The sequence below is a fragment of the Pongo abelii genome, chromosome 3 (genome assembly GCF_028885655.2).
Source record: "Pongo abelii isolate AG06213 chromosome 3, NHGRI_mPonAbe1-v2.0_pri, whole genome shotgun sequence".
NCBI lineage: Eukaryota > Metazoa > Chordata > Mammalia > Primates > Hominidae > Pongo > Pongo abelii.
The window spans coordinates 96,979,306-97,006,344 of NC_071988.2; the positions used below are offsets into that span (position 1 = coordinate 96,979,306).

The window sequence follows — 27,039 nt, forward strand, 5'->3', positions numbered from 1 at the left end:
TTGGGATTACAGACATGAGCCAATGCTCCTGGCCTGGATCACATATCTTTTTCCTCTATCCCTTGGTTCATTAACTTTATTTTTCTTAATTTTCTTTTCTTTTCTTTTCTTTTTTTGAGATGGAGTTTCCCTCTTGTTGCCCAGGCTGGAGTGCAATGGCATGATCTCGGCTCACTGCAACCTCCGCCTCCTGGGTTTGAGCAATTCTTCTGCCTCAGCCTCCAGAGTAGCTGGGATTACAGGCGACTGCCACCATGCTCAGCTAATTTTTTGTATTTTTAGTAGAGACGGGGTTCCACCACGTTGGCCAGGCTCTTGAGCTCAAGTGATCCACCCTCCTCAGCCTCCCAAAGTGCTGGGATTACAGGCGTGAGCCACTGCACCCTGGCCATTATTTGTCTTAATTTTCTAAAAAAAAGAATAACGAGAGATTTTTTTTTATTTTTTGCTCTTTCATGTCTGAAAATGTCATTCCTCTACTTTCAGAATTAATTTAATGTTTGGCTAGATATGGAATTCAGGGTTGGAAATCACTAATACTCAACTTTCCGAACATCATTGCAGTGTTGCTGTTAGGAAGTTTGAAGTTTGAAGCCATTATAATCCTACTTTTTTTTTTTATTGTAATCTTTTTCTCTCTAGAAACTTTTGAGATCTGTTATTTTTGATTTTCTGAAATTTACTGATGATGTGCTGTCCTGTGGACCTTTTCCCCACTCCCTTGCTCCCCAGTGATTTTTATCATTCACTGAGCACTTTCAGCTGTAAATATACATCCTTCAGTTCTGAGGATGTTTTTGGCATTGCCTGATAATTTTCTCTTTTCTGTTTTGTGTTGCTGTTGTTGTTGTTTTGAGGCAGAGTCTTGCTCTATTTCCCAGGCTGGAGTGCAGTGGCACTATTTCAGCTTACTTCAACCTCCACCTCCTGGGTTCAAGCAATTCTCCTGCCGTAGCCTCCCAAGTAATGGGGATTACAGGCACACACCACCTCGCCCAGCTAATTTTGTATTTATAGTAGAGACAGGGTTTCACCATGTTGGTCAGGCTGGTCTCAAACTCCTGACCCCAAGTGATCCACCCACCTGGGCCTCCCAAAGTGCTGGGATTACAAGCGTGAGCCACTGCGCCTGGCCTCTTTTCTGTTCTCTTTCTGCAACTCTGTTAATAGACTTTCTGGGTAATTTGTCTTTTTAAAAATTAATTTTTAATTAACAAATAAAAATGGTATATATTTATCTTGTATAACATGTTTTGAAATAGTCTTTTTATTTTTTAACTTTATCCTTAAATTTAATTTTTTAACCTTTTAAATTTGTTCTTTGATTATTATTTTAAAACCTTTTTCTGTTTTTATAAAATATTTTATCTCATAGAGAATAGTATTATAGTTTTTGAGATTTAAAATGCCCGTCAAGTGTTATTTTATTGGAGACCCATGCTTAATGCTTTAAAATTTTCCCTTGAGGAAGTGTTACAAGATTATAATGTTATCATTGATGTTTTTGTGCCTGAATTTTGGTACTTAAAAAGTGGAATATAAGATTTTTTTTCTATTGAAAACATATTTTCCTTCTTGACTTAATTTCTCTAAATGTTCTTTTTCTTTCTTCCCCTTAACAGACCATAAATACTGTATCAGAAGTTATTCGAGGCTGCCAAGTAAACCAAGACTACTTTGCATCTGTAAATGCACCTTCAAACCCACCAAGGTAGAAAAAGTGAAATACTGAGATTACTCTGAGGAAGTAAAAACTTTGGGTTGTTAATGTGTCTCGCATACACATCTTGCTCTTTTTAAAGAAGTTTAGTTGTATGTTTTGAAACTAGAAATTATCTGACAAGATACATGATATTGGTATTTTAAAAGAGTTGGTAGTCTTTGGAATTTAGATAGTTAGATTCAGATATCATGTCTGCATCCTAGCTGTATGCCTTAAGCAAGCAGTCACTTCACTTCTGTCAGCTACAGTTTTCTGTGAAATAGAGATAGAAATACTTAACTTGCTGGTGTTCTGGTTATGATTCTTCAATCAACAAAAATGACTAGTTATTGACTTGTATACTTGGGTTGCAATGTTTCATTTTGTTCTTTTCTTTTTAAATGCAACAGACCAGCAATTGTAGTACTTCTCATGTCCATGGTTAATGAAAGGCAGCCATTTGTTTTGCGCTGTGCTGTTCTCTATTGTTTCCAGTGTTTCTTGTATAAAAACCAAAAAGGACAAGGAGAAATCGTGTCAACACTTTTACCTTCTACCATTGATGGTAAATAATTTAGTTCTAATTTTTATTTGAAAAAGTAAATCATTATCTTTCAAGCTTTTAATGGATTCTTTCTATGCTTTAGCCTAAAATACTTTGCATGCTTAGGAGAGAAAAAAAAACCAAAAACACCTGAATTCTAAGGCCTGCAGGTAAATTTAGACAACAGGCTTTGGAGTCAGACCAGAGTTTGCATTGTAGAATTTTCACTTTTGCTGTTTGCGGTATAACTTTTTAACTTGAGCCTTACTGAGTTATGGGGGATAATAATACTCATCTCATTGTGAGGATTAATACAGTTACATGTATTACATTACATAAAGTACTCACGCCAAAACTTAGCATGTATAGATGCCAGTAAACAGAATCTACTGTTAATTATAATTGTCATTCTAAAGATGAATTTTGCCAGGTGTGGTGGCTCATGCCTGTAATCCCAACACTTTGGGAGGCCAAGGCAGGCAGATCACCTAAGACCAGGAGTTCGAGACCAGCCTAGCCAACATGGTGAAACCCCATCTCTACTAAAAATACAAAAATTAGCTGGGCGTGGTGGCAGGTGCCTTTAATCCCAGCTACTCAGGAGGCTGAGGCAGGAGAATCGCTCAAATCCTGGAGGCAGAGGTTGCAGTGAGCTGAGATTGTGCCACTGCACTCCATCCTGGGCAACAGAGAGAGACTCTACCTCGAAAATAAAAATTAAGAAAAAGAAGATGAATTTTACCATTAAATCACATTTAACTTTCAGTCTGTTGTTCTAGTATAGGTTAGAGTCATTACCCTTTTTATGGGTTCTTTAAATATTTCATCTTACCTAAGATAAATTTTTTAAATATTTACCTCTGTTAACTTTAAACTTTAAGAGCAGTTTCATAAAGGTAATTGGAAACATCAATAAAACTCATTTTAATTACATACATTGAGGTTTTTTGTTAGAATTTAAGTCTGTTTAATTATATTTACCAAAAAAAATTTGGTAAAAAATTACCATAAAAAATTATTGATCATTAATGAAAATAAGACCCTGATGTAGTAGAATGATCAAAATGTGGCATTTCCTTAAGTTTTAGAAATGTTGTTTTTAATTAAGGTAATTTTTTGGAATGTTACCATCATCAGTTTGTTGCCGAAAATATTACAATACAAGTTGAGCATCCCAAATCTGAAATCTGAAATGCTTCTTTTTTTTTTTTTTTTGAACATTCCTTCAAACATTTAGCCTTTGTGTTTCAAATAATCTAATTGCACTCATTAAGTAATTTTGAAATGTATACTTAAGCCAGGTGTGGTGGCTTACACCTGCAATTCCAGCATTTTGGGAGGCCAAGGCAGGCATATTGCTTGAGTATAGGAGTTCAAGACCAGCCTGGGCAACATAGTGAAACCCCATCTCTACTAAAAATACAAAAATTTAGGCTGGGCTTGGTGGCTCACTCCTGTAATCCCAGCACTTTGGGAGGCCAAGGCGGATGGATCACCTGCAGTCAGGAGTTCAAGACTAGCCTGGGGAACATGGTGAAAACCTGTCTCTATTAAAAATACAAAAATTAGCCGGGCATGGTGGCGCATGCCTGTAATCCCAGCTACTGGGGAGACTGAGGCAGGAGAATCACTTGAACTTGGGAGGCGGAGGTTGCAGTGAACTGAGATCACGCCATTGCACTCCAACCTGGGCAACAAGAGTGAGACTCCATCTCAAAAAAAAAAATTAGCCAGGCATGGTGGCACACACTGGTAGTCCTAGCTACATGGGAGGCTGAGGTGGGAGCATCACCTGAGCCTGGGAGGTCGAGGCTGCAGTGAACTGAAATTGCACCACCGCACTCCAGTCTGGGCAAACAGAGTGACACCCTGTCTCCAAAAAAAACAAAAAATAAAATATACACTTATTTGTTATTATGGTCACCCTGTTGTGCAATCAAATGGTATATCTTATTCATTCTTTCTAACAATATTTTTGTACTCATTATCCCCATCTTCCCTCTAACTTCCCACTACCCTGCCCTGCCTCTGATAACCACCTTTCTAATCTCTGTTTCCATGAATTCCCACAAATTTTTAGATCCCACAAATAAAGGCAAATAAATTTTACCTTCTACCATTGATGGTAAATAATTTAGTTCTGATTTTTATTTGTTCTCACAAGTAAGTAAGAACAAATGTTTGTCGTTACATACCTGGCTTATTTCACTTAACATAACGATCTCCAGGTTCATCTATGTTGTTGTAAATGACTAGATCTCATTGTTTTGTATGGCTGAATAGTACTCCATTGTGTGTATATACCACATTTTCTTTCTGAAATACTTCTGGTCCCAAGCATTTTGGATAAGGGATACTCAACCTATGCTCAACCTATGTTTCTTTTCTTTCTCTCCTTTTTTTTTTTTTTTGAAGATAAGGTATCACTCTTGTCCAGGTTGGAGTGCAGTGGCGCAGTCCATAGCTCACTGCAGCCTCAAACTCCTGGGCTCAAGTGATCCTCAGGCCTTAGCCTCCTGAGTAGCTGGGACTACAGGCATGTACCTCCTGGCCTCAAGGGATCCTCCCACCTCAGCCTCCCAAAGTGCTAGAATTACAGGCATGAGCCACCATGCCCAGCCTCCACCTGTATTTCTTTGTTCTGTTACTTTTCTTCCAAGATAACTTTCTCTCATTGTTCATTTTGCTTTGAAAAGCAGACTTTTATCATTTTGAAAGTATATTTAATACTAATTAATACATGTTTAATGATTAATGGTATTTCACACTATTTTATGTGTACAGAAAACAATTTATTTAAAATTTGGTTTACATCAAAATCTGATATATTTTTATTGTCTGCCTGCCATCTTTGTAGCAACAGGTAATTCAGTTTCAGCTGGCCAGTTACTGTGTGGAGGTTTGTTTTCTACTGATTCACTTTCAAACTGGTGTGCTGCTGTGGCCCTTGCCCATGCGTTGCAAGAAAATGCCACCCAGAAAGAACAGTTGCTCAGGGTTCAACTTGCTACAAGTATTGGCAACCCTCCAGTTTCTTTACTTCAACAGTGCACCAATATTCTTTCACAGGTAAAGTTTTGCATAAGGGAAAAAGTTCTATATGTTTTGATGTCAGTGATACAGGATTTAAGGATGTCTTTAGAAGATGCAGATGAAAAAGAACAGAGAAGACCTATTCTGCTTATTAGTTCATCATAATCAGAAACAGTTTTGTGGAGAAAAAGCAATAAATACTCTCAGAGTAATAGTTTTGCTAAATAGTTATAAGCTCTGCATCATGATGAAAATACATGTTCTGGGCAGAAAGGTATTTTGAGGGTTTTGTCTTGTTTTTAAATTATCCACGGTGTTCTTGCATGTCATTTTTCTCTTTCTTCTCAGTAACTGAATTCAGGTTAGTTTATGGGAGGGAGTAAAGTAGTTCATAGCTGTGTATTTCCCTCTTTCTCTTCCCAAAGCAATTGATCATCTAGAAACAATGGAACAGTGGTCCTTTGTATATATAGTTATACAATATATCCCCTTGAGGTTCGTGAGTTCTTAAATCCTTAAGTCCCCAGTGCATATAATTTACCTAGTAAGATGTAGGAAAACAACAAAAAATTTTTGCATGTCTTAGACTCTTAATGAGAACAACAAAGCCTTATTGAAGTGTAGGTGCTAGGCATTTAGGAATGTCACTTTCTGTTACGTGATTTCCCCACATGTACCAGCCTTGCTATTGAACAGTTCAAGTTCATGCTTTAGCAAAACTCTAAAGTCATTGACATTTAGAGTCACTCAGGGAAAGTAAAAATGTGACTAAATCTAAAATTGTTCTGTACACTGCTCTAGCAGTAGTTATCCTACCCACTCCCCATAATAATGTGGTTGTGTCCTTCTTTAGTTTTTAATCCTGCCACACTCGTTGAATTTTTCCTTATTTTGAGCTTTTAAAGAAACATTAGCTCCATCCATAGAAATTATAAATGAAAGCTTAAAAACTAACTATAGTGAAAAGGAGGTTGAAGTTTAAAATTGGTTTACTTTAATTGAAAGCTTATTTTGTCTTTACCACTTATCTTTTAGAGATTAAAAAAACTACCTCAAATTTTTATGTCTTTACTTATTACTTGGCATTTTCATGTTGCTATCTGTTAACAACAGTTTTATTTTAAAGCCAAACAGTAATTATCTCTCTCATCACCATCACCACAGACTTCACTTTAACATTGAAATTACAATGAATGCATAATGAGAAGTGCTAAAGATGGTGGTGTCTTCCCCACTCTTAAGTAATCACAGTTCTATAAAATTATCCTTTATCTTCTAAAATATATATCCTCTAAATGTATCCTCTAACTTTTTATTGTATAAAAGAAGTATCATTAGAACCATCCTGTCCCAAATTATTGGCTTGAGTTTGTAGAGAGACTATGAAAAAGTATTTGAGGGATTTTTCCAGATTTAGACTTTTCTGAAATAGTAATATGTATGAATAATTTGTAATGTATAATTTGCAGGGTGATAAGATCGACAGACGGGTATGTATCACTTGATTAAGCTTAGGCATTTTCCTCTTACAGCAAAGCTTTTTCTCTGTCTTGGGTTTTGCTGACTGGTTTTTTTTAACTGCTTGTTTGAAGTTACATTCTACTCACACTTTTGCGTGTCAGCCAATTTATTTCTATCGTAAATGGCTCTCCAGTTTTTCTCCATGGGATATTGTATTGGTGTTACTAAACACTGTGGGAATGAGAATCTGAATCTATACTTGTGCTTCTTCTGGGGATGCTTGCACTTTCTGGATTTCCTTGGTTTCGGTTTTTTGTGTTTTTTCTCCAAGCTTGCCTATTTATTTTCTCTGAAGCCATTTCAAAGGAAGTAGAATTCAGGATTAAGAATTTTGTCTTTAATTAATCAGCATATGAAAGAATGTGATGATGATTTTTATACTAGATTATTTAAAATGTGCAATAGTAAGTATAATTTTATAATTTGAAATATTTTAAATGAAATATTATGGATTATTCTGAATATAATCCATATGCTACAGCTACCACTGAGGATTCCTTTTTTCTGTGTGTGGGGAAAGTGCTATTTTTGTTTTGTTTTGTTTGTTTTGTTTTGTGTGAGTATTTGGCAGAAAAGGAGTGTACCTTAATATCTATGTTTGGGCATGGGTTTCAGTTGAATAATGTGGGTAGTGATAAATGAGGTCCTGTTATGAATTGTATCTTTGTGTATGAGCATGATTTAACATGTGTCGTTAACTTACACACACACATACATATTTTGCAGCTTTAGCCTGCAGAATTTTATATTAGGGAAAGTATTTTATAAGTATACATGTCAGTCATTTGAAAGGGAATTTTTTTGAGGTATTAATTTATATACAATAAAATGCACAGACCTTCTGTGTTTCATGTGATGATTTTTGGTGTTTGAGTGTATCTCTGTAACCACCACCCAAAACAAGATGTAGAACATTTTCATAATCCCAGAAAGTTCCATCATGCCCCCTTTTTTTTTTTTGAGACGGAGTCTCACTCTGTTGCCCAGACTGGAGTGCAATGGCACGATCTTGGCTCACCACAACCTTTGCCTTCCGGGTTCAAGCGATTCTCCTGCCTCAGCCTCCCGAGTAGCTGGGATTACAGGTGCGCACCACCAGGCCCAGCTAATTTTTGTATTTTTAGTAGAGACGGGGTTTCACCATGTTGGCCAGGCTGGTCTCAAACTCCTGATCTCAGGTGATCCACCCACCTGGCCTCCCAAAGTGCTGGGATTACAGGTGTGAGACACTGCGCCCAGCCCTCAGCTTCAAATATTTTGTTTGTAGTTCTCTTTTATCATGTAAAATCTGTGGTTTATGGTTACCCCTAAGAATGCTCTCAAATTACAGTTTTAGCCTCCATTTGTTTTCTCAAATCTCCTCAATGGTTCACACTCTAGGGGCTCTGAAAAGAGGTGTGTACTTTTCCTTTTATTTATATCCTCTGCCCATTTTATATTAACATATTTAACCCTTGTTTTTAATATGAGTTATGGGTGTTTTTTTTTTTCTGGTATGTCATTTGTCTTTTGACCTTGGTGTTTTGTTTTGGATTTTTTTTTTTTTCTCAGACTTATCTTTTATAGCTTCTGCATTTTAAGTCATACTTAGAAAAGGCCTTTCCATGTTCAGATTTTAAGGAATTTACTAGGCCAGGCGTGGTAGCTCACACCTGTATATTAGCACTTTGGAAGCTGAGGTGGGGGCATTGCTTAGGCTCTGGAGTTCAAGGCTGCAGTGAGCTATGATTGCTGCACTCCAGCCTGATAGACAGAGCGAGACCCAGTCTCCACTCCCCGCAAAAAGATTTAAGGAATTATACTTCTATTTTTATCTTATACTTTCTGGTTTCTTTTTTTGCATTTAATTCTTTGTTCTGTTTTTCTCAGAGAACTGTGTGAGATACAGATCCACTGATCTTTTTCTAGATAGCTGTCTAGTTGTCCCAAAATCTTTTAAGTCTGTTTGTAACTCACTGATGGTTATATGCTACCTTTTTCATATACTAAATTTTCATTCGTATATGGGCCCATTTTTCTGGATTTTTGTATTCTGTCTCTTGATTCCTGCTTGTTCATGATCCATTATTCTCTTTCTTTTTTTTTTACAGTGTCCCTAGTTAATCTCACTTTTTTCATATGATCTTCAGAATCATGTTGTTTTGTTCCAGAAGCAAAAAAAGAAAAAAGCCTTTTAGTAATTTTTATTTGAATCACATTAATTTTATTCATTTATTTATTTTTAATTTAATTTATAATTTTTTTTTTTTAAATGGAGTCTCACTCTGTCGTCCAGACTGCAGTGCAGTGTTGTGATCTCGGCTCACTGCAACCTCCACCTCCCAAGTTCAAGTGATTCTCCTGCCTCAGCCTTCCGAGTAGCTGGGACTACAGGCGCGTGCCACCTCGCCTGGCTAATTTTTGTATTTTTAGTAGAGACGGGGTTTCACCATGTTAGTCAGGCTGGTCTTGAACTCCGGACCTCAGGTGATCCAACCCGCCTCGGCCTCCCAAAGTGCTGGGATTACAGGCACATTAATTTTATAAATTAACTTAGAATTAATATCTTTGTGATGTTGAGTCTCCTAGCTAAGAACATGGTGGCTTTCTATTGGTTTATGTCCACTTTTGTGCTCTTTAGGAGTGTTTTAAAATTTTCCTTGTTTAGATTTTATACCATTTTGATTAGGTTCACTCCTGAGTACTTTATCTTTTTTTGTCTGTAATAAATGGAGTGTTTCATTCTGTCTTTTAACTGGTTATATTTGACTTTGCTCTTCTTATCCTTCAATTAGACCCCAAAAGCCATGCTTTTAGAAGATTCTGATTTAAATCTTATTCTGTTTTTTTTTTTACTCACACATCAGCCAGTGATTTCATAGGATGTTCTTATATATACAATGTGGGTATATTTGGTACCTGCAAATGGTTATTCTAAGTAATAATGAACTTACATATAACCAGGTAGATGAACAAAACATTTGAATTTATAACTCTAGTTGTTGTAAGTTTTCTGTGGCACCTAGTCAGTTGAGAGTGACTGGTTTTTAACTTTCCAATTTACATGGATGACTTGAAGATATATTGTGGGCATGGTAATGACGTAGAGGCAAGGAAACAGTAAAAATAATGCACCATGTAAAAACTAAATTTGTATCAGTGTTTACCTGGCAAATCATTTGAAGAGGTCCTGTTTGAACTTAATTCAATATTAAATATACCTAAAAATAGATTATAGAAGATTCAAGATATTGGCATCAAGGTTTATGAAATTAGAATAGTCTGGGTGGCAGAAATTTTTCAGAACACAGTGATGGTTACTTTAAATTCATTCCTTGTCTAGATCTTTGAATTATATTTTGGACATTTTATGAGACTTTCCCCAAAGTGATGCATTATTATTCTGATTTTCATTATTTTATTTCAAACAAGTTTTGTTTTGTTTTTTTTAAAAAAAAGATACAGTTTATAGGAATATAAATATGGGCACTGTCAATATTGTGAACTAAGAGAATATTCTACCTAGGAGATGTAAATGTTGTATTAAAATTTTGAAAACTAATTTTGCTGGATATGCTAATTTTCATTATTAACTATACTTGGCAGCTGTTAATGGTTTGGGGCACTTGGCTAATTTAAATCTTCCTCTTGATTATGTTTGTGATTTCTCATCTGGTGTGTGATGACTGAATTTGTAGTATGGTTTATTTATTGTTAGAGAATATATTCTCTCATGGAATTTGACTAAATGATTCAGGGGATTAGTTTTTGTATTTTTCTTGATTTTTTTTTTTTTTTTTTTTTTTTGAAGGAAGTAGAATTTTCCTTTTATCAGGAACTTGTTTTTAAACTTCTGACTGAAATATCATAAATTTGCTTGGCAAATTTATTGTAAAGGGTCTTGGGATTAATAGATTATTTTAAAGCCTCCAATACTATAATTTTTTTTCCTTAGCAGACAAGGTTTTTAAACTAATCATATTTTAAATAACCCAGTATATGCCTCTGAACATGAATCAGTTCTAATTTCTGCACTCTGTTCATTTTAGGAAGTGCAGCCTGTGGTGCATACAAGAATTTATTCTCTTGTTTAGTTTTTTAAAACTGGATTTCTGGCTCATCTCTTGTAAGATGTTAAAGTTCTTTTCATGCAAATGGAAGGGATCTTAGGGCAACTTTAAGTTTGAAAAATATAAAATGAATGGAAAGATTTCTACCAATTTATCTGTTGCAGGGAAGCAAAATACAAACAAGAGTTGGATTGTTAATGTTGCTTTGTACCTGGCTAAGCAATTGTCCCATTGCAGTAACGCATTTTCTTCACAATTCAGCCAATGTTCCATTCGTATCCTTTATGTTTTAGTAACGTACATGTAAGTATTTATATCTTTTTTAGTTTTTCTTCTCAATTAGAAGTAGCTCTATGCCCAAAATATTTGAATTCTCCACTATCTTATCTGTGTTGCAACTTTTTAAACTGCTAAGGTTGTAATGGTGCTTGTTTAAGTTGTGTGTGTGTGGTTTGTTTTATGCTGGGTTGGAATATATATATGAAATTTCTTTCTTTTTTTTGAGATGAAGTCTCGCTCTGTCGCCCAGGCTGGAGGGTAGTGGCACGATCTCGGCTCACTGCAACTTCCGCCTCCCAGGTTCAAGCAATTCTCCTGCCTCACTCAGCCTCCTGAGTAGCTGGGATTACAGGTGTGCGCAACCATACCCGGCTAATTTTTGTATTTTTAGTAGAGACATGTTGGCCAGGCTGGTCTCAAACTCCTGACCTCAGGTGATCCACCCACCTTGGCCTCCCAAAGTGCTGGGATTACAGGCATAAGCCACCACACCTAGCCTATATATGGAATTTCTTATGGGAACTCTTATGTGAAGTATTAATGTATGTCAAATTCAAATTGCAAAATATACTAGATATTTTCAATCCTTAGCCTCCTTAACAAAGATTTCAGCTTACAGGACAAATTGCAGAAAATCTTGGAGAAGAAGAGCAGTTGGTCCAAGGCTTATGTGCCCTTTTGTTGGGCATTTCGATTTATTTCAATGATAACTCACTTGAAAGCTACATGAAGTAAGTAAGGGGAAGGTGATTTTCTAATGGCATCAAGAGATAATGATACTTTTTTTTTTTTTTTTTTTTTTGCCAAAGCATTATGTAGACCAAGCTTTTATGTTTTGTTTTGATTTTATTTTTTTAAAGCATCTCAATATGCTTATCTCCATAGAGAGAAACTAAAACAACTAATTGAGAAGAGGATTGGCAAAGAGAATTTCATAGAGAAACTAGGATTTATTAGCAAACATGAGTTGTATTCCAGAGCATCTCAGAAACCCCAGCCAAACTTTCCCAGTCCAGAATACATGATATTTGATCATGAGTTTACGAAGCTGGTAAAAGAACTTGAAGGTAAGACTGAAGACTTATATTGATATTTGATGGGAACTAATTATGTTTATATTGTACATGTATATTCTGGATACATACAGGTTATATGATAACTCTAAAGGTATATTTTTTTCCTAGCTCTTGATCTGTAGCCCATTGAAGGACATTTGGCTTTCAGTAAGATTGAAAAGATTATTTCTTACCTATCATGGAATTAGGTTATATGTTTTTACTAAGTCTTAATAGTAAAATAGTATTTAAAAGGTTTAAAACAAATTTTAAATAAGCTTTCTTTTATAGGTGTTATAACTAAGGCTATTTATAAGTCCAGTGAAGAAGATAAAAAAGAAGAAGAGGTGAAAAAAACATTAGAACAGCATGACAATATTGTGACTCACTACAAAAATATGATTCGAGAGCAAGTAAGTACTAATGAAATGTATATACCCTCTGATTACCAATAGGCACTTTCTGCTTTAAGGAAGAATTTTTTTCTGACATTTCAAATGAAAGAGGATATAGAAAGCAAAACTCATTATTTTTCAAAGCATCTGAGTATTCAGCAAACAGAGTGCTTAATATGTGCTAAGCACCATGCAGCTGATTTATTAGATAATGATGAGTGGATAAAGATGAAACTACATTTGCGGAATCATCAGTTGACATTTTCTTTCCAGGATACCAGTGAACTTTCATTACTTGCATTGTGTTGAGTACCCTAAACCTTCATTATATTCCTTCAAAATGTTTTCTTGACTTTTACTCTCATTTAATTTCTTATGATATTTACCTTGATTGGAATTCTAGAAAGTGCTGAAAAATGAGGTTATTAATGTTGTTAAAATTCCAGTGTCATAAAAAAATACAATAGTGGCAGACCCTGTGGGACAGTTTCATCCCCTTCCCTCTACTGCTGTCCACACCTGTCTACTAATTGTGCACAGTTTATGGCAGGTGTGGCAAGTAAAAGCATAGATAGAACCCTTTAAATTGACCAATGTTTATATCTTATTTTCTTCCTCACAATCTACATTACTGAGATTAGTTTTTGTTTAGACAGAGTCTTGCTCTTGTTGCCCAGGCTGGAGCGCAGTGGCACAATCTCGGCTCACTGCAACCTCTGCCCCCCAGGTTCAAGCAATTCTCTTGTCTCAATGTCTCAAGAAGCTGGGATTATAGGCGTGTGCCACCACGCTGCCTAATTTTTATATTTTTAGTAGAGATGAGGTTTCACCGTGTTGGCTGGTGTTGATCTCCTGACCTCGGGTGATCCACCTGCCTCAGCCTTCCGAAGTGCTGGGATTATAGGCATGAGCCACCGCGCCTAGCCTACTGAGGTTAAAATTTTAAGAAAGAATGAAAATATTGTGGTATATTTAGCATTCATTCTAAGCTTTTCAGTTTAAAAGTAAATCAATCAATAAATTATAATCTTAGAATGGTAAAATTTGAATCATCAAACTACCTATGGTTATTAGGATTTTTCATCTATATCTGGGTACAAAGATGGAGTCATTTCCAGTTGCTAAAATGTAATAATATCTTTGGAACAGTGAAAAAACAAATAGTTGGAATGTGATATAGAGTCTATACTTGGGGCTGCAAATACAGTTGATTTGGCAAAAGAAAAGAGTGATTGACACAATTACTCCAATGACTCTTTAGAAATGTTCATTTTAAATATTCTTACCATTTAAAATGCTATTTGGCATTAGGCCACAAGCATCTAGAACTATAAAATGTTTATCCTTTGAATGACATTTGATAATTCATCCTAAGGAAATTCTCCAAGATTCAGGAAAACAATTATATGGACTAAAATATATATTGTAATGAAATTTGTCACTTTGAAAAATGGAAAGCAATGTTAAGTAGATGCAATACAATTTATATTCAGTGTTTTTGATACTGAGTTTGCTTTCCATTTTTCTTTTTTTTTTTTTGAGACAGTTTCACTCTTGTTGCCCAGGCTGGAGTGCAATGGCTGAGCATGGTGCCTCATGCCTGTAATCCCAGCACTTTGGGAGGCCGAGGTGGGCGGATTACCTGAGCTCGGGAGTTTGAGACCAATCTGACCAACATGAGAAACCCCGTCTCTACTAAAAATACAAAAAATTAGTTGGCCATGGTGGCCCATGCCTGTAATCCCAGCTACTCAGGAGGCTGAGGTAGGAGAATCGCTTGAACCTGGGAGGCAGAGGTTACAGTGAGCTGAGATCGCACCATTGCTCCAGCCTAGGCAACAAGAGCAAAACTCTGTCTCCAAAAAAAAAAAAAAAACAAGAAAGAAAGAAAAGAAAAATGGAAAGCAACTTTAGCACCAAAAACATTGAATATAAATTGTATTGCATCTACTTAATTAGATAGTGAGGATTAAAAATTATGGTTTGAAAACTATGTAGCAATATGGGGAAATTATGATAGAATGTTAAGTAAATTAAAGGCTACATAATTATATATACCGATTATGACAAATTTTAAACCACAGATTGGGAAAAAAATTAGAAGAAAATAAAGAAATACATCAAATTCCGGCCAGGCATGGTGGCTCACGCCTGTAATCCCAGCACTTTGGGAGGCTGAGACCGGTGGATCACCTGAGGTCAGGAATTTGAGACCAGCCTGGTCAACATGGTGAAACCCCGTCTCTACTAAAAATACAAAAACATTAGCTGGGCATGGCAGCGGGTGCCTGTAATCCCAGATACTCAGGAGGCTGAGGCAGGAGAATTGCTTGAACCTGGGAGGCGGAGGTTGCAGTGAGCTGGATTGCGCCACTGCACTCCAGCCTGGGTAGTAAGAGTGAAACTCTGTCTCAAAAAAAATAAAAAATAAAAAATAAATACATCAAATTCCAACTATAGTTTTATTATGATGGTAAAAGTTGGAAGCTCTTTTTTCAATTTGCTATATTTATTTTCTCATTGTCTTTTAATATTAAAAATAATATAGAAGCATATGTATACATACATATACTAAATTTCTTAAATAGTTTGATGTAAATTTTTAAATGGTTTTATGACCATAAAATGGAATTTTTTCATTTTATTTCCCGCTATAATTGCAGGCTATGCCATGGTGTTTATTAACGGAGCCTTTGAAATCTTGTAGTTCTGCTGCATATTAATTGGCCTTGATGGATATATTAACACAGCAAGTTGCTTAATTATTGAATGATTTTGGAAGTGTTGAGCACTTTAGCATACTGTCCCAAAATGACCTCTAATTTTTGAAATATGTTCACCTTCTTAATGCTAACTAGTATGACTTTAAAACACATGAATTATGTCTTGTTTCACAGGATCTCCAACTTGAGGAATTAAGGCAGCAGGTTTCTACATTAAAATGTCAAAATGAACAGCTCCAGACGGCAGTCACACAGCAAGTATCTCAGATCCAGCAGCACAAAGACCAGTATAATCTTCTTAAAATACAGCTAGGTAAGCGTAGCTGAGCCATCACTATGATAGCACTCAGGCCATTCTTTCCTCAAGAGCTAGACAAAGTAAAAGATTCTTTCTGTGGACTAGTATTTTTCTAACCTTAATCATGGTGACAAAAATGTAAATCGGAGTTTAAAACAAAATAGCATGATAGTTAAGAGTAGTTAAGAGTGGACCTTTAGAGATTGAAGTCCAAGCTTCTTGCTACCTGTTTATCTGGCCCATTGATTCTCAACCCTGGCTGTATATTAGAATCTCCTGAGATGCTTTTTTTTAAAAAAAAATACCAATGCTGATACCACAATAGTGTTTCTGATTTAATAAATCTGGGATTAGGTCCAGGGATCAGTAACTAGTACAAGCCCACCAGGTGATTCTAATGTATAGCTGATTAAGAATGACCGATGTAATCTTTCAGTTTCCTCTTCTGCAAAATGAAGATAATAATAACATTTGAGAACTAAATGAAATAATAAATGAAAAATTTAAGTTGTGCCTGGAAAATGGCAAGAGCTGCACTGCTTTTAAATAGTATTATCCTACGGTGCTTGTGAAGATTTTTTAAAGGGATTTTATTTTTTCATATTCAGTTGACAGAATTGGAGTTAAAATTACTGTAATTCTTAATCATAGATCACCAGACCATGCGGTTTAGTCAAGGCTGTGCTGTTTTTTTCTCCCAGAAATCTGGAAAATACTATCAGTTCACTATTTTTATCAATATACCATTCTGCAAAGATGAAATGTGATTGCAAAAGTGCTGCCAAAGTAATGGAATTAAGAAAATTATATATTTGAATCTTCTAGTTCAAAAATGAAAAACTGAAGTTTCCCGTTGGCTTTTAAAATGTTATGTCTGTCTAACAGGAAAAGACAATCAGCATCAAGGTTCTTACAGTGAGGGGGCTCAGATGAATGGCATTCAGCCAGAAGAAATTGGTAGATTGCGAGAAGAGATAGAAGAATTAAAACGTACTCAGGAACTTTTACAAAGCCAGCTGACTGAAAAGGACTCTATGATTGAAAATTTGGTAAGTAAATGTTTAAAAAGTTAAAATAAGGGTTCAAGAGTGGTTCTCATTATCCTGCCTTTTTTTTTTTTTTTCCTTGGATCTCTTAAGCCAGAATATCATATGTTAAGATTTTACAGGATGGGCCAGGCACAGTGGCTCACGCCTGTAATCCTAGCACTTTGGGAGGCTGAGGTGGGCAGATCACCTGAGGTCAGGAGTTCAAGACTAGCCTGGCCAACATGGCGAAACCCTGTCTCTACTAAAAATACAAAAATTAGCCGGTCATGGTGGCAGGTACCTGTAGTCCCAGCTACTCAGGAGGCTGAAGCAGGAGAATCTCTTAAACCCAGGAGGTAGAGGTTGCAGTGAGCCGAGATTGCCCCACTTCACCTCATTGCCTGTGCGACAGAAGGAGACTTTCCATCTAAAAAAAAAAAAAGATTTTACAGGATGAGCTTTAGAGTCAAACTGTTTAAGCTTCAATGCTTCCTGGCTCATTGAATTTAAGCAATTTAGTTAACCTCTTTAAACTTGTTTCCTGATCTATAAAATGGTAGTGGTAATGTCTAGTTCATTGTTGTGAGATTTAAGTGAAATACTCTTCTAATACATGGAAATTATTTAATAAATGTCTGCTTTTATGCTCTTTCTCCGTATGAACGCAGGTAAATGCTTAGATTTAATAAATTGCTCAGTAAAATACAAAATTTTTTTTTTTCTTTAGAGACAGAGTCTCTCTCTGTTAGCCCAGGCTGGAGCGCAGTGGCGCAATCTCGGCTCACTGCAACCTCCGCCTCCCAGGTTCTAGCAGTTCTCCTGCCTCAGCGTCCCGAGTAGCTGGGATTATAGGTGCACGCTGCCATGCCGGGCTAATTTTTTGTATTTTAGTAGACACAGGGTTTCACCGTGTTGCCCAGGCTGGTCTCGCATTCCTGAGCTCAAGCAATCCACTGGCCTTGACCTCCCAAAGTGCTGGGATTACAGGTGTGAGCTACCACACCGGCCTACAAATGGATTTTTAGCTATGAAAAAGTTGTAGACAATATGTGCTGTGTTGAAATTTTATCTTGGGCATAAAAATTAAAAGGTTGATGTGAATTTTTTGGTAAGCACATATGATATAGTTTATATGTGTACAGTTCTGTTTTTTTTTTCTCATCTCTTTAGACTGAATATATTATATAGTTTATTTTTGTGCTATTTGTAGAAATCTTCCCAAACATCTGGCACAAATGAACAGTCTTCAGCAATAGTTTCAGCTAGAGATTCTGAACAAGTGGCAGAATTAAAACAGGTAATTTTCTACTTTGATCCAATTCTACTTTGTCATGTTTTAATTATAATAGAATAACAGCCCTATAGTTTCACAAATCTATAACTATATTAGCAGATGTAAGTAAAATTTAAGACAACTGTTTGAAAATCCAGAAGCTGTTTCTATTTATATGGTAATAGTACTTTGCTTTTTATTGTGTTTTTATTTTTCAGAGGTATTCTTTTTAAAAAATCTCAGCATCTCATCCATGTTATTTATAGATTATCAGTGAACTAACAAGGAAAAATTTAAATTTGTAACTTGCAAATATGAAAATGTAAAATCTTATGCCTAATTTTCATATACTATGATAATTGCTTGACTAAATGTATGGGGTTTTTAAACTGTTTTGTCTAGAAAATGTAGAATTTTAGAATTGGAAAAGAGAAAAACAAAAGGTAAACTTACCTATATCTCAATTAAATGACTCCAGCTAAAAAGCAAAATAAACTTTTTCTGTGGTAATTTATAACATCTAGAAAAGCAAGCTAAACTTTTTTCTACTTGCTTATAGTATTTATAAATTCCTATTAAACTAGATCATACAGATTTACCTTTATCCAATGAAAAAATTTAAATGTATTGTTCAAGAAAAGAATTAAAAAAGAGAAATGAACTATGTATACTTACAATTAAATAATGTAGCAATTGGAAGAAAACTCTAGAGTATATTATCCCCAGACAGGTTTTGGGGTTTTTTTTCTTTCCTCCTCTCTTTTCTTCTCTCTCTTTTCTTCTTTCCCTCCTTTCTTTCTTATTATAAAAGAAATGCATACTTCTTTTTTTTTTTTTAATCCAAGCAGTACTAAAAAAGTGACCATCCTTACTAACCTAGGACTAACTGACTTCCTTCTCTCTCCACTAAGCAACTGGCCCTAGTCCACTGACATGGCTGCTTTGAAAGAGAAATGACTGAACATAGAGAAATTTTGTCTTATTTTGATAATGTCCATGTACCTCAGAGTAGATTCTTAATATCTGACCTTTTTTTAAAAAAAGAATCACTTATCATTTGAGGATTTTCAGGTCTCCAATATTTGTTCACAATGTTTTATTTGTGTGGGAAGATTAATATGCTCTTTTGGTTTTATTAAGTGTACCTATACTAGAACTGTATTAAAATTAGCGGGAATTAAGTTACTAATATATAGCCTTAGTTTGTAAATTCTAAGTAAAAATAAGCCATTTAATTATGTTTCCCAGTGAAACTTTCATTAGATATTTTTATAAAAAGAGAATTGCCTTTTAGTTTTTTTACTTTCTCCAGTTTATTTACTTTTATAAACTTTAGATTGTTAAAATATATATATTTTTAAGTGACAAGTTTTGTTTTTTATAATATATAGTAAAATACTATATATAGAAAACTATAACTCATTTTAATAACTAAACAAAATGAATTAGAAAAGCCACAAATGTACATGATAGAAATTTTAAAGAGAACCAAAAGAAAAGAGCCTTTTACTTGCCATTGTCCCACCACTTACTCAGTGTCTCCAGACATTACCAAATGTCCTTGGGGATGGGGGGATATGGGGAGAAATCACTCCTGCTGAGAGCCATTGTTATAATTGCCTTTCTTTTCCTGTACTTTTTTTGGGGGAGGAGAGGGTGAGAAATTCAACATTAATAAAAGCTTTCAATTAATACCCTGGTTTTCATTATAGTACTACTGCTTTCATCTGTGTTTGGTGGTCCCTAGTCTAAAGATGTCCTGTTTTGCCCAGCCACATAATAAACCTCAAGTCTTCATCCAGGAAAGGAGGAACGGTTGCCTGATGCCTAAGATTGAGACAGGGATCTGATGATCTGTTTCTTAAGTAGTCTTTTAACCAGCCCTGCAGTTTTTAACCTCATTTTTATCTGTACTTCCAGAGGTATCTAATGATACCATTTCCCAACCTTTCTGGTAGTTAATGCATTCACTGTAAGTCAGATACTATCTTAACTTTCTCAGTGGTCATCCTAGCTTTCAGCTTTCTCAGGTGTGCTGAGTTAGTTGCTTTCTCAAAATTCCCCAATTATATTGCTCTCTTTCTCTGACTGTTCTTGTTTTTGTAGGTTTCTTCCTCTCTGCCTCCCATCCTTCCTTTCTTTCTTCCTTCTCCCCTCCCTTCCTTTTCTTTATGATTTTTTTTTTTTTTTTTTTTGCATGGGATTTCAGGAGGGAGCAGAGGTAAATGAATGTGTTGAATTTTCCATCTTGAACCCAAAGTTCTAGAATAGTTCTTTAGAGTTAGATTTTAAAACTAGGAAGTTGTAAATCATTTTTTTAAATGTCTCCCTGTAAATATTTCCTTGATGAAATTAATACCATTTAATGTTATGACTCAACTATTATTGTCTCTTAGGAACTGGCAACTTTAAAGTCTCAGTTAAACTCACAATCTGTGGAGATCACCAAACTACAGACAGAAAAGCAGGAACTGTTACAGAAAACAGAAGTGTTTGTAAGTATTTTCTTTTTCCTCTGGAAGGTAATAAAGACAAGGTTGATGTATTATTTCTTAGCCACAATTAAAAAGAAACAAATTCATCAGATAGCACCTTCTCTTTAGATTACTTACTAGCTGGTATTCTAGTAACATAGGCTTCTTGTTCATGGTGGCAGTCGTTTTATAGTCAGTCTCACCAGATTCGTTTATTCAGTTACTTAATAGTTTATTTTGCTGGTATTACATTCTATTTCTGTCCCTTTAGTCCAAGCTGGCAGTTTTTCTGCTGTCATAAAATATTCAGAAACCCTTGTTGTTTTCTCCAGAACATGCTTTCTCATACTTTTGCAATATAGGTAGACTGAGAATTTTCCAAATCTTCTAATTCTGATTCTTTTTTGCTTAGCAATTCCTTCTTCAATTTATCTCTCTTCTCTCACATTTAACTTTAAGCAACAAGGAGAAACCAGGCTGCACTCCAACACTTTACTTAGAAACCTCAGCAAAATATCCAAATTCATCATTTACAAGTTCTGCTTTCCATAAAACACTGCAACGCTATTTGGCCAAGTTATTTGCCACTTTATAACAAGGATTGCCTTTCCTCCAATTCCCAGTAACATGTTCCTAGTTTTCATCTGAGACCTCACCAAAAGCACCTTTAACATTCATATTTCTGCCAGCATTCTTCTTCTCACTATGACCATGAAGCTTCTCTCCAACTCTGCTCTTTTCTTTGTGAGCTCTCACCAGAATCACTTAACGTCCATATCTCTAGCAGCAGTCTCATCAAGGTAATGCAGGCTTTGTCTACCATGCTCCTCTCTTACAGCCTCTACTTATTACACAGTTCCAAAGCTACTTCCACATTTTTAGATATTTGTTGTGTCAACACCCCACTTCCTAGTATTTTAGAAAAAAGACAAGGAAAGACTGAAAAACTTATTCAGGAGTGTCTTCTCTAGCACTTGAGAAAAGATTTGCATTTCACTAATAATGATATTTGGCTCAATTTATCTACCTATCTAGGATGATAGTATGGACTTATAGGAAATTTACAAAGGAAAGTCTTTGAAAAATATTCTGTGTTTATTAAATGCTGAGTTACAGTTACATTAGAGCTGCCTTGCTGATTAATTTTCTGGGCTTACTTACCTTGAGGCACCTTAGCCCAGCCTTCCTCATACTCTTATGAGATTTGATGCTCTTCTGTGTGGGAACAGCTCATCTGACAGTGGAGAGCTCTTTGTTGCACATAAATACATAAGGAATTATATTTTCTGTTATTAAAAGTAAAATATCAAAATGGCAAAAAAAACTAAATAACCACTTTGGGAGTTCATATGGATTGTAATGTTTAAGAGACATCTTTTTTCCAATTTTTAATTTCAGGCAAAATCAGTTGAGGTACAAGGAGAGACCGAGACTATAATAGCCACCAAAACTACTGATGTAGAAGGAAGACTGTCAGCATTATTACAAGAGACCAAAGAGTTAAAGGTTTGTTTTTGGTGCAACTTTTATTTACTGCGTATAATATGAAATGAACTCTAGGAAATTTTATATATCTTTCAAATTCTTAGATTTATGAAGAAAGCTAATGATGTGTAATTTTATCTCACAACATTTTCACTCCTGTATTGATGATTTAAGATGGCACAAATGAAGATTTTTTTTGTTTGGGGTTTTTTAATTTATTTATTTATTTTTTGAGATGGAGTTTCACTCTGTCACCAGACTGGAGTGCAGTGGCGCGTCCTCGGCTCACCACAACCTCTGCCTCTGCCTCCCAGGTTCAAGCAATTCTCCCGCCTGAACCTACTGAGTAGCTGGGACTACAGGCGTGTGCCACCACACCCAGCTAATTTTTGTATTTTTAGTAGAGACAGGGTTTCACCATGTTGGCCAGGATGGTCTCCATCTCTTGACCTCGTGATCCGCCTGCCTTGAGCTAGAATTACAGGCGTGAGCCACCGCGCCCAGCCACAAATGAAGCTTTTAAAATACTATTTCAAATAATGATAATATGTAAGATAAGCATATATATGCATGTACTATAAAAGTAAAATTTATTGAAAATATTTTTGTTTTCTGTCTTTTTTTTTTTTTGAGATGGAGTCTCAATTTTGTGTTCCAGGCTGGATGGAGTGCCATGGCATGATCTCAGCTCACTGTAGCCTCCACCTCCCGGGTTCAAGCGATTCTCCTGCCTCAGCCTCCTGAGTAGCTAGGATTTCAGGCACCTGCCAACACGCCCAGCTAATTTTTGTACTTTTAGTAGAGACGAGGATTCACCATGTTGGCCAGGCTGGTCTCAAACTCCTGACCTCAGGTGATCTGCCCGCGTTGGCCTCCCAAAGTGCTGGGATTACAGGTGTGAGCCACCGCGCCCGGCCTGTGTTTTCTTTTTAAGATCAACATCTAATCACAATAACAAAACAAGGAGTACAAATTTAGCTAATACACAAGCCACATGTAGGCTTTCCATAAGCCGTGGAACACAGGCACGTTATATCCTGTCAGCATATTATTGTGTGACAGAGACATCAGAATAAATAGCATGAAGAAAGGAATGAGGTCACGTTAATGAAAATAAGGAAAATAATGTATAATTGTGCTTTTTGGATTGTGGCCAAATTATTTTATTTTTAAACCATAGATTTTTATTTGAAGCTATTTTCTTTTCATTTAATTGTATGCTTGAAATTGGGATAAAAAATTTTTTTTTAACTTGAGCTTTGAATTCTAAAATTCTGGTACTAATCAGACTTGTGCTGTAAAATGCTTTGTGTTTCTGTTTACTCCTTTGATTATCTGAAATGGTACTGTTTTTTTTAAGCGTCTTAAAGGTTTTTTGAGGAATAGCTAACTAAAACTATTTTTTGGATGTTAAACTATTTTTTGGCAATAACCATTTTTGATGAACAGTCTAACAAATTCACGTTAGTGTGTGTGTTAAACCTCCTGTACCCTTAACCTCCACCCCTAAATTCCTTAGGTTGAACAAGTACAGTGATTTGTCATAGAAAGAAACTATTTGTTAAAAACTCTAGGAAAGTGAGTGCTAATTTTAGATTCCTGCCTTTCACCTTTCTTTTCCTAGAATGAAATTAAGGCTCTGTCTGAGGAAAGAACTGCCATTAAAGAGCAGCTGGATTCATCTAATAGTACCATTGCCATTTTACAAACTGAGAAAGACAAACTAGAGTTGGAAATTACAGATTCTAAAAAAGAACAAGATGATCTCTTGGTGCTCTTGGCCGATCAAGATCAGAAAATACTGTCATTGAAGAATAAACTCAAGGATCTTGGTCATCCAGTAAGATTAAAATGTCTCCAAAAATGATTTGTATTATGTTTTAGTGTAATGCATTTAAAAGATTTTTAATGTAGCATGGAAAAGTTGTGCCTACATTATAGGAATGGATATGTGGGTTCATGAATATGGTACCATCTATACTGTTTTCACTATTTTCATTGAATTTACTTAATACACAGATTAGGTTCAGTTTTCAGTACTTATAGACTATTTTCTTTTGGAACTTAAGCCTAGAAAGTGAATTGATTTGATTGGTAACAAGATTGTTGTCACCCAAGCGTGTCATTATCTTTTGCCATGTTTGGTTCAGATTTGTGTGTAAAGAGGTGTAGCCATTAATCAGCAAAGTTAACTGATATATCTCATTCATATTAGAAATGACAGAGCCTTGGGCATCAAATCAAAGAAATCAGATGGCTTATATTCTACTGTAGTTACTAGAATACAAAATTTGTCTGGACACAGTGCTCACACCTGTAATCCTAGCACTTTGGGAGGCTGAGGCGGGTAGATACCTGAGGTCAGGGGTTCGAGACCAGCCTGGCCAACATGGTGAAACCCCGTCTCTACTAAAAATAAAAAAATTAGCAGGGCGCTTGGTGGCAGGCACCTGTAATCCCAGCTACTCGGGAGGCTGAGACAGGAGAATCGCTTGAACCTGGCAGGCAGAGGTTGCAGTGAGCCGAGATCGCACCATTGCACTCCAGCCTGGGTGACAAGAGCAAAACTCCATCTCAGAAAAAAAAAAAAATTATCAGTAATGTATATTGTTAAATGTCGAATGTGACATGAACAGATTTTCACAATATTAAATACGTCTTTTTCCTCTAGGTTGAAGAAGAGGATGAACTTGAATCTGGAGACCAAGAGGATGAGGATGATGAAAGTGAAGATCCTGGCAAGGACCTAGATCATATCTAGCTTTCAAATCTCTAGGAAAAATAGAGATTATATCATAACTCTGAAGATGGAATCTAAATTTTGGTTTACCTCCACGGAAAATAAAGATTTAGAAACCAGGTGGAAAACATTCACTATTAAGACTATTGATATATTTTTGTAATGTTGCCACCCATGTTGAAAACCTTAAAACTGAATTTATGTAGAACACACATCTTTTATTTAAATCCATCTGACTGTCCCAAAAGATAATTTGCAAAGAGCTTCAAACACCAAAAATATACCATTTTAAGGCATGTGGTGGCAGTGCTATTTGCCTTAGTTCATTGGTTGTTTACTTTGCAAAATTTGTGACTTTTAAGTACTAACACATTTGATTGAATGTGTATTGAATTGGAATTATTATTTCTAAATTCAGCATTTGAGTCCTTAGTTGATGATTTTCTTTTAAAGAAATTAATTTATTTAAAAGCAAGATAGCCTGGGCTGGGAGTTAGTGCATATCATCAGCCCTCCATCTAATGTGATTGCTAAGATGTGCAGGATAGGACAGCTTAGAATGAGTGCCTTGACACCTACATATGGCTGCATTCCATACCTCAGTGAAGAAGCCGAAGGATGCTGACACACAGTGATGTGGAGGGCATTCCGGAGAAACTTTTGCAACAAGTGTATTAATGTGATTGGTTTTCTTTTTGTTTTAAGCTAAACATCTAAAACAAATCTCAAGTTAACAGTTCATACAACTCAAGATTTAGTATTATTGTTTATTATAAAACATATTATGTTCCTAGTTTTAAAAAGACCCCAACTATGATTAATATAATTTATTGGCATTTTTGCTGAATAGGTTTAAGTCAGATAATAGATTTTAAAAAAGCAAATGAGGCAGTGTGTCAAAATTTAATGTTTCATAATAAAAATAGATACGTTCACTTAATCCTTGGTCATGGTTCCCTTTTTTTACATCTTAAAAGTATTTTATTCTTAATGGAAGATGAGGCAAGTGAAAATGATGAGGCGACTTTTCTTATTAGGGGTACAAAATTATAACTGAATGTTAAAAAACAATCTTCTTTAAAACCAATTATTGTGATTCCCTAAGATTGGAGGAGGTTAGAAGTACAGAAGTAGAAGAGGTTGGAAAAGGGTTTGGACGTTTTTAAATTCAGCACTGGAGTTCTTGGCAATAATTTCCTGTTAAAGAAGTGGGTTTACTTAAAGACAAGATAGCCTGGACTAGAAAATAACATATTTATCTGCTTTCTGGGGTCAGGAATAGGGCACAACTTTTGAAAGAGAAGGAAGGTCACTGTCTTGATGAAGGAGACAGCTATGTGTTACAGAGCACTCGTGAATGCTGCACTGTGCCCATGTTCCACCACTACTGCCATCCTAAGGTGGCACTTGGCGTCAGAGAAAGAACTATATTACTATCACCAGACCAGCTCAGATGGGTGAGTTCTTCCTAAAGTTGACACCACATAATGAACCATGAGTTAATGACCACCTTTCAGGCTAATGTACGGTTAAAGAAAAATGGATCAGGAGTGAGAATTTGTAAATACAGAATACCAAAGATCTTCATTAAGAAACATCAGAATCAGTGCTGCTGTGCTGAACTGAGTCTCAGGATGGCTTGTAGTTGGGAAGACAGGAGGCCTCCTAGCTGCACAGTTCAGCCCAGAGCCAAAGGGACATCTTCCCAACCCCAGCTGTAATTTTTTGCTGGTGAGCATCCTAAACTGGTCTCTCTGTCTCCAGTCCGGTTGTTACCTCTCCTACCCGACGCTCCCACCATTCTCCATCTTCACCACAGTGAGCTATGGCAGGTGCCAACGGTTTGGAGTCCTTGGTACAGTAGATAAGATTCTTACCCCTAAGGTGTTGGTATTGGGAAATGGAGCCCTTGGAAGATGATACGGTCTTGGGGACAGAGGTCTCAATAATGGGATTAGTGCCCTTATGAAAGAGGCCCTGAAGAGACATCTTGCCCTTCCACCAAGTGCGAGTAGAGTGAGAAGATGCTGTCTATGAGGAGGTAGGCCTTGACCAGACAGCATATCTGCCAATGCCTTGATCTTGGACTTCCGAACCTCCAGAATTGGGATAAGTAAATTTCTGTTGTTTATAAACCACCTGATCTATGGTATTTTGTTACAGCATTCCAAACAGACATGACAGATGACATAAATTCTGCTTTCTCCTTTCTCACTTTGCTTTTGCACATGCTCTTTCCTCTGGGTCAGCCCAGGGCTACAGTAGTGGAGCAGTAATCATAAAGCATGAAACCATATTTGTCCTTATGATTTGAAACTTATCAAGTGTAGTTTATACGTCTAGCACCTCCAAAAGAAAAGAGTACCCAAAGTTACTAAAAGAGGTAAAGTGACAGCTCACATTTTAATGGGTTGAGTTGTGTCTGAAATTATGCTGATAG

The 27,039-nt window shown here is 36.0% G+C and overlaps 1 protein-coding gene and 1 long non-coding RNA gene across 4 annotated transcripts in view; one reads left to right on the forward strand and one right to left on the reverse strand.

The window, feature by feature from the left end:
- The window catches only part of USO1 (USO1 vesicle transport factor), a 93,402-nt gene extending 67,863 nt beyond the window's left edge, over positions 1-25,539 (forward strand). Inside the window, exons 11-25 of one of the 2 annotated variants that reach the window (XM_063723459.1) lie at positions 1,623-1,711; positions 2,113-2,267; positions 5,104-5,315; positions 6,749-6,769; positions 11,014-11,124; positions 11,741-11,859; positions 12,014-12,195; positions 12,475-12,596; positions 15,476-15,614; positions 16,485-16,648; positions 17,838-17,924; positions 20,297-20,395; positions 21,773-21,880; positions 23,484-23,699; positions 24,531-25,539. In XM_063723459.1, coding sequence (XP_063579529.1) covers positions 1,623-1,711; positions 2,113-2,267; positions 5,104-5,315; positions 6,749-6,769; positions 11,014-11,124; positions 11,741-11,859; positions 12,014-12,195; positions 12,475-12,596; positions 15,476-15,614; positions 16,485-16,648; positions 17,838-17,924; positions 20,297-20,395; positions 21,773-21,880; positions 23,484-23,699; positions 24,531-24,620 — 1,914 coding nt within the window. In that variant the 3' untranslated portion in view covers positions 24,621-25,539. The remainder of the gene's footprint in view (positions 1-1,622; positions 1,712-2,112; positions 2,268-5,103; positions 5,316-6,748; positions 6,770-11,013; positions 11,125-11,740; positions 11,860-12,013; positions 12,196-12,474; positions 12,597-15,475; positions 15,615-16,484; positions 16,649-17,837; positions 17,925-20,296; positions 20,396-21,772; positions 21,881-23,483; positions 23,700-24,530) is intronic. The other variant, XM_002814884.5, reaches the window with a different exon arrangement.
- LOC129059007 (uncharacterized) overlaps positions 1-27,039 on the reverse strand; it is a 35,446-nt gene that overhangs the window by 1,325 nt on the left and 7,082 nt on the right. The window lies entirely within an intron of this gene.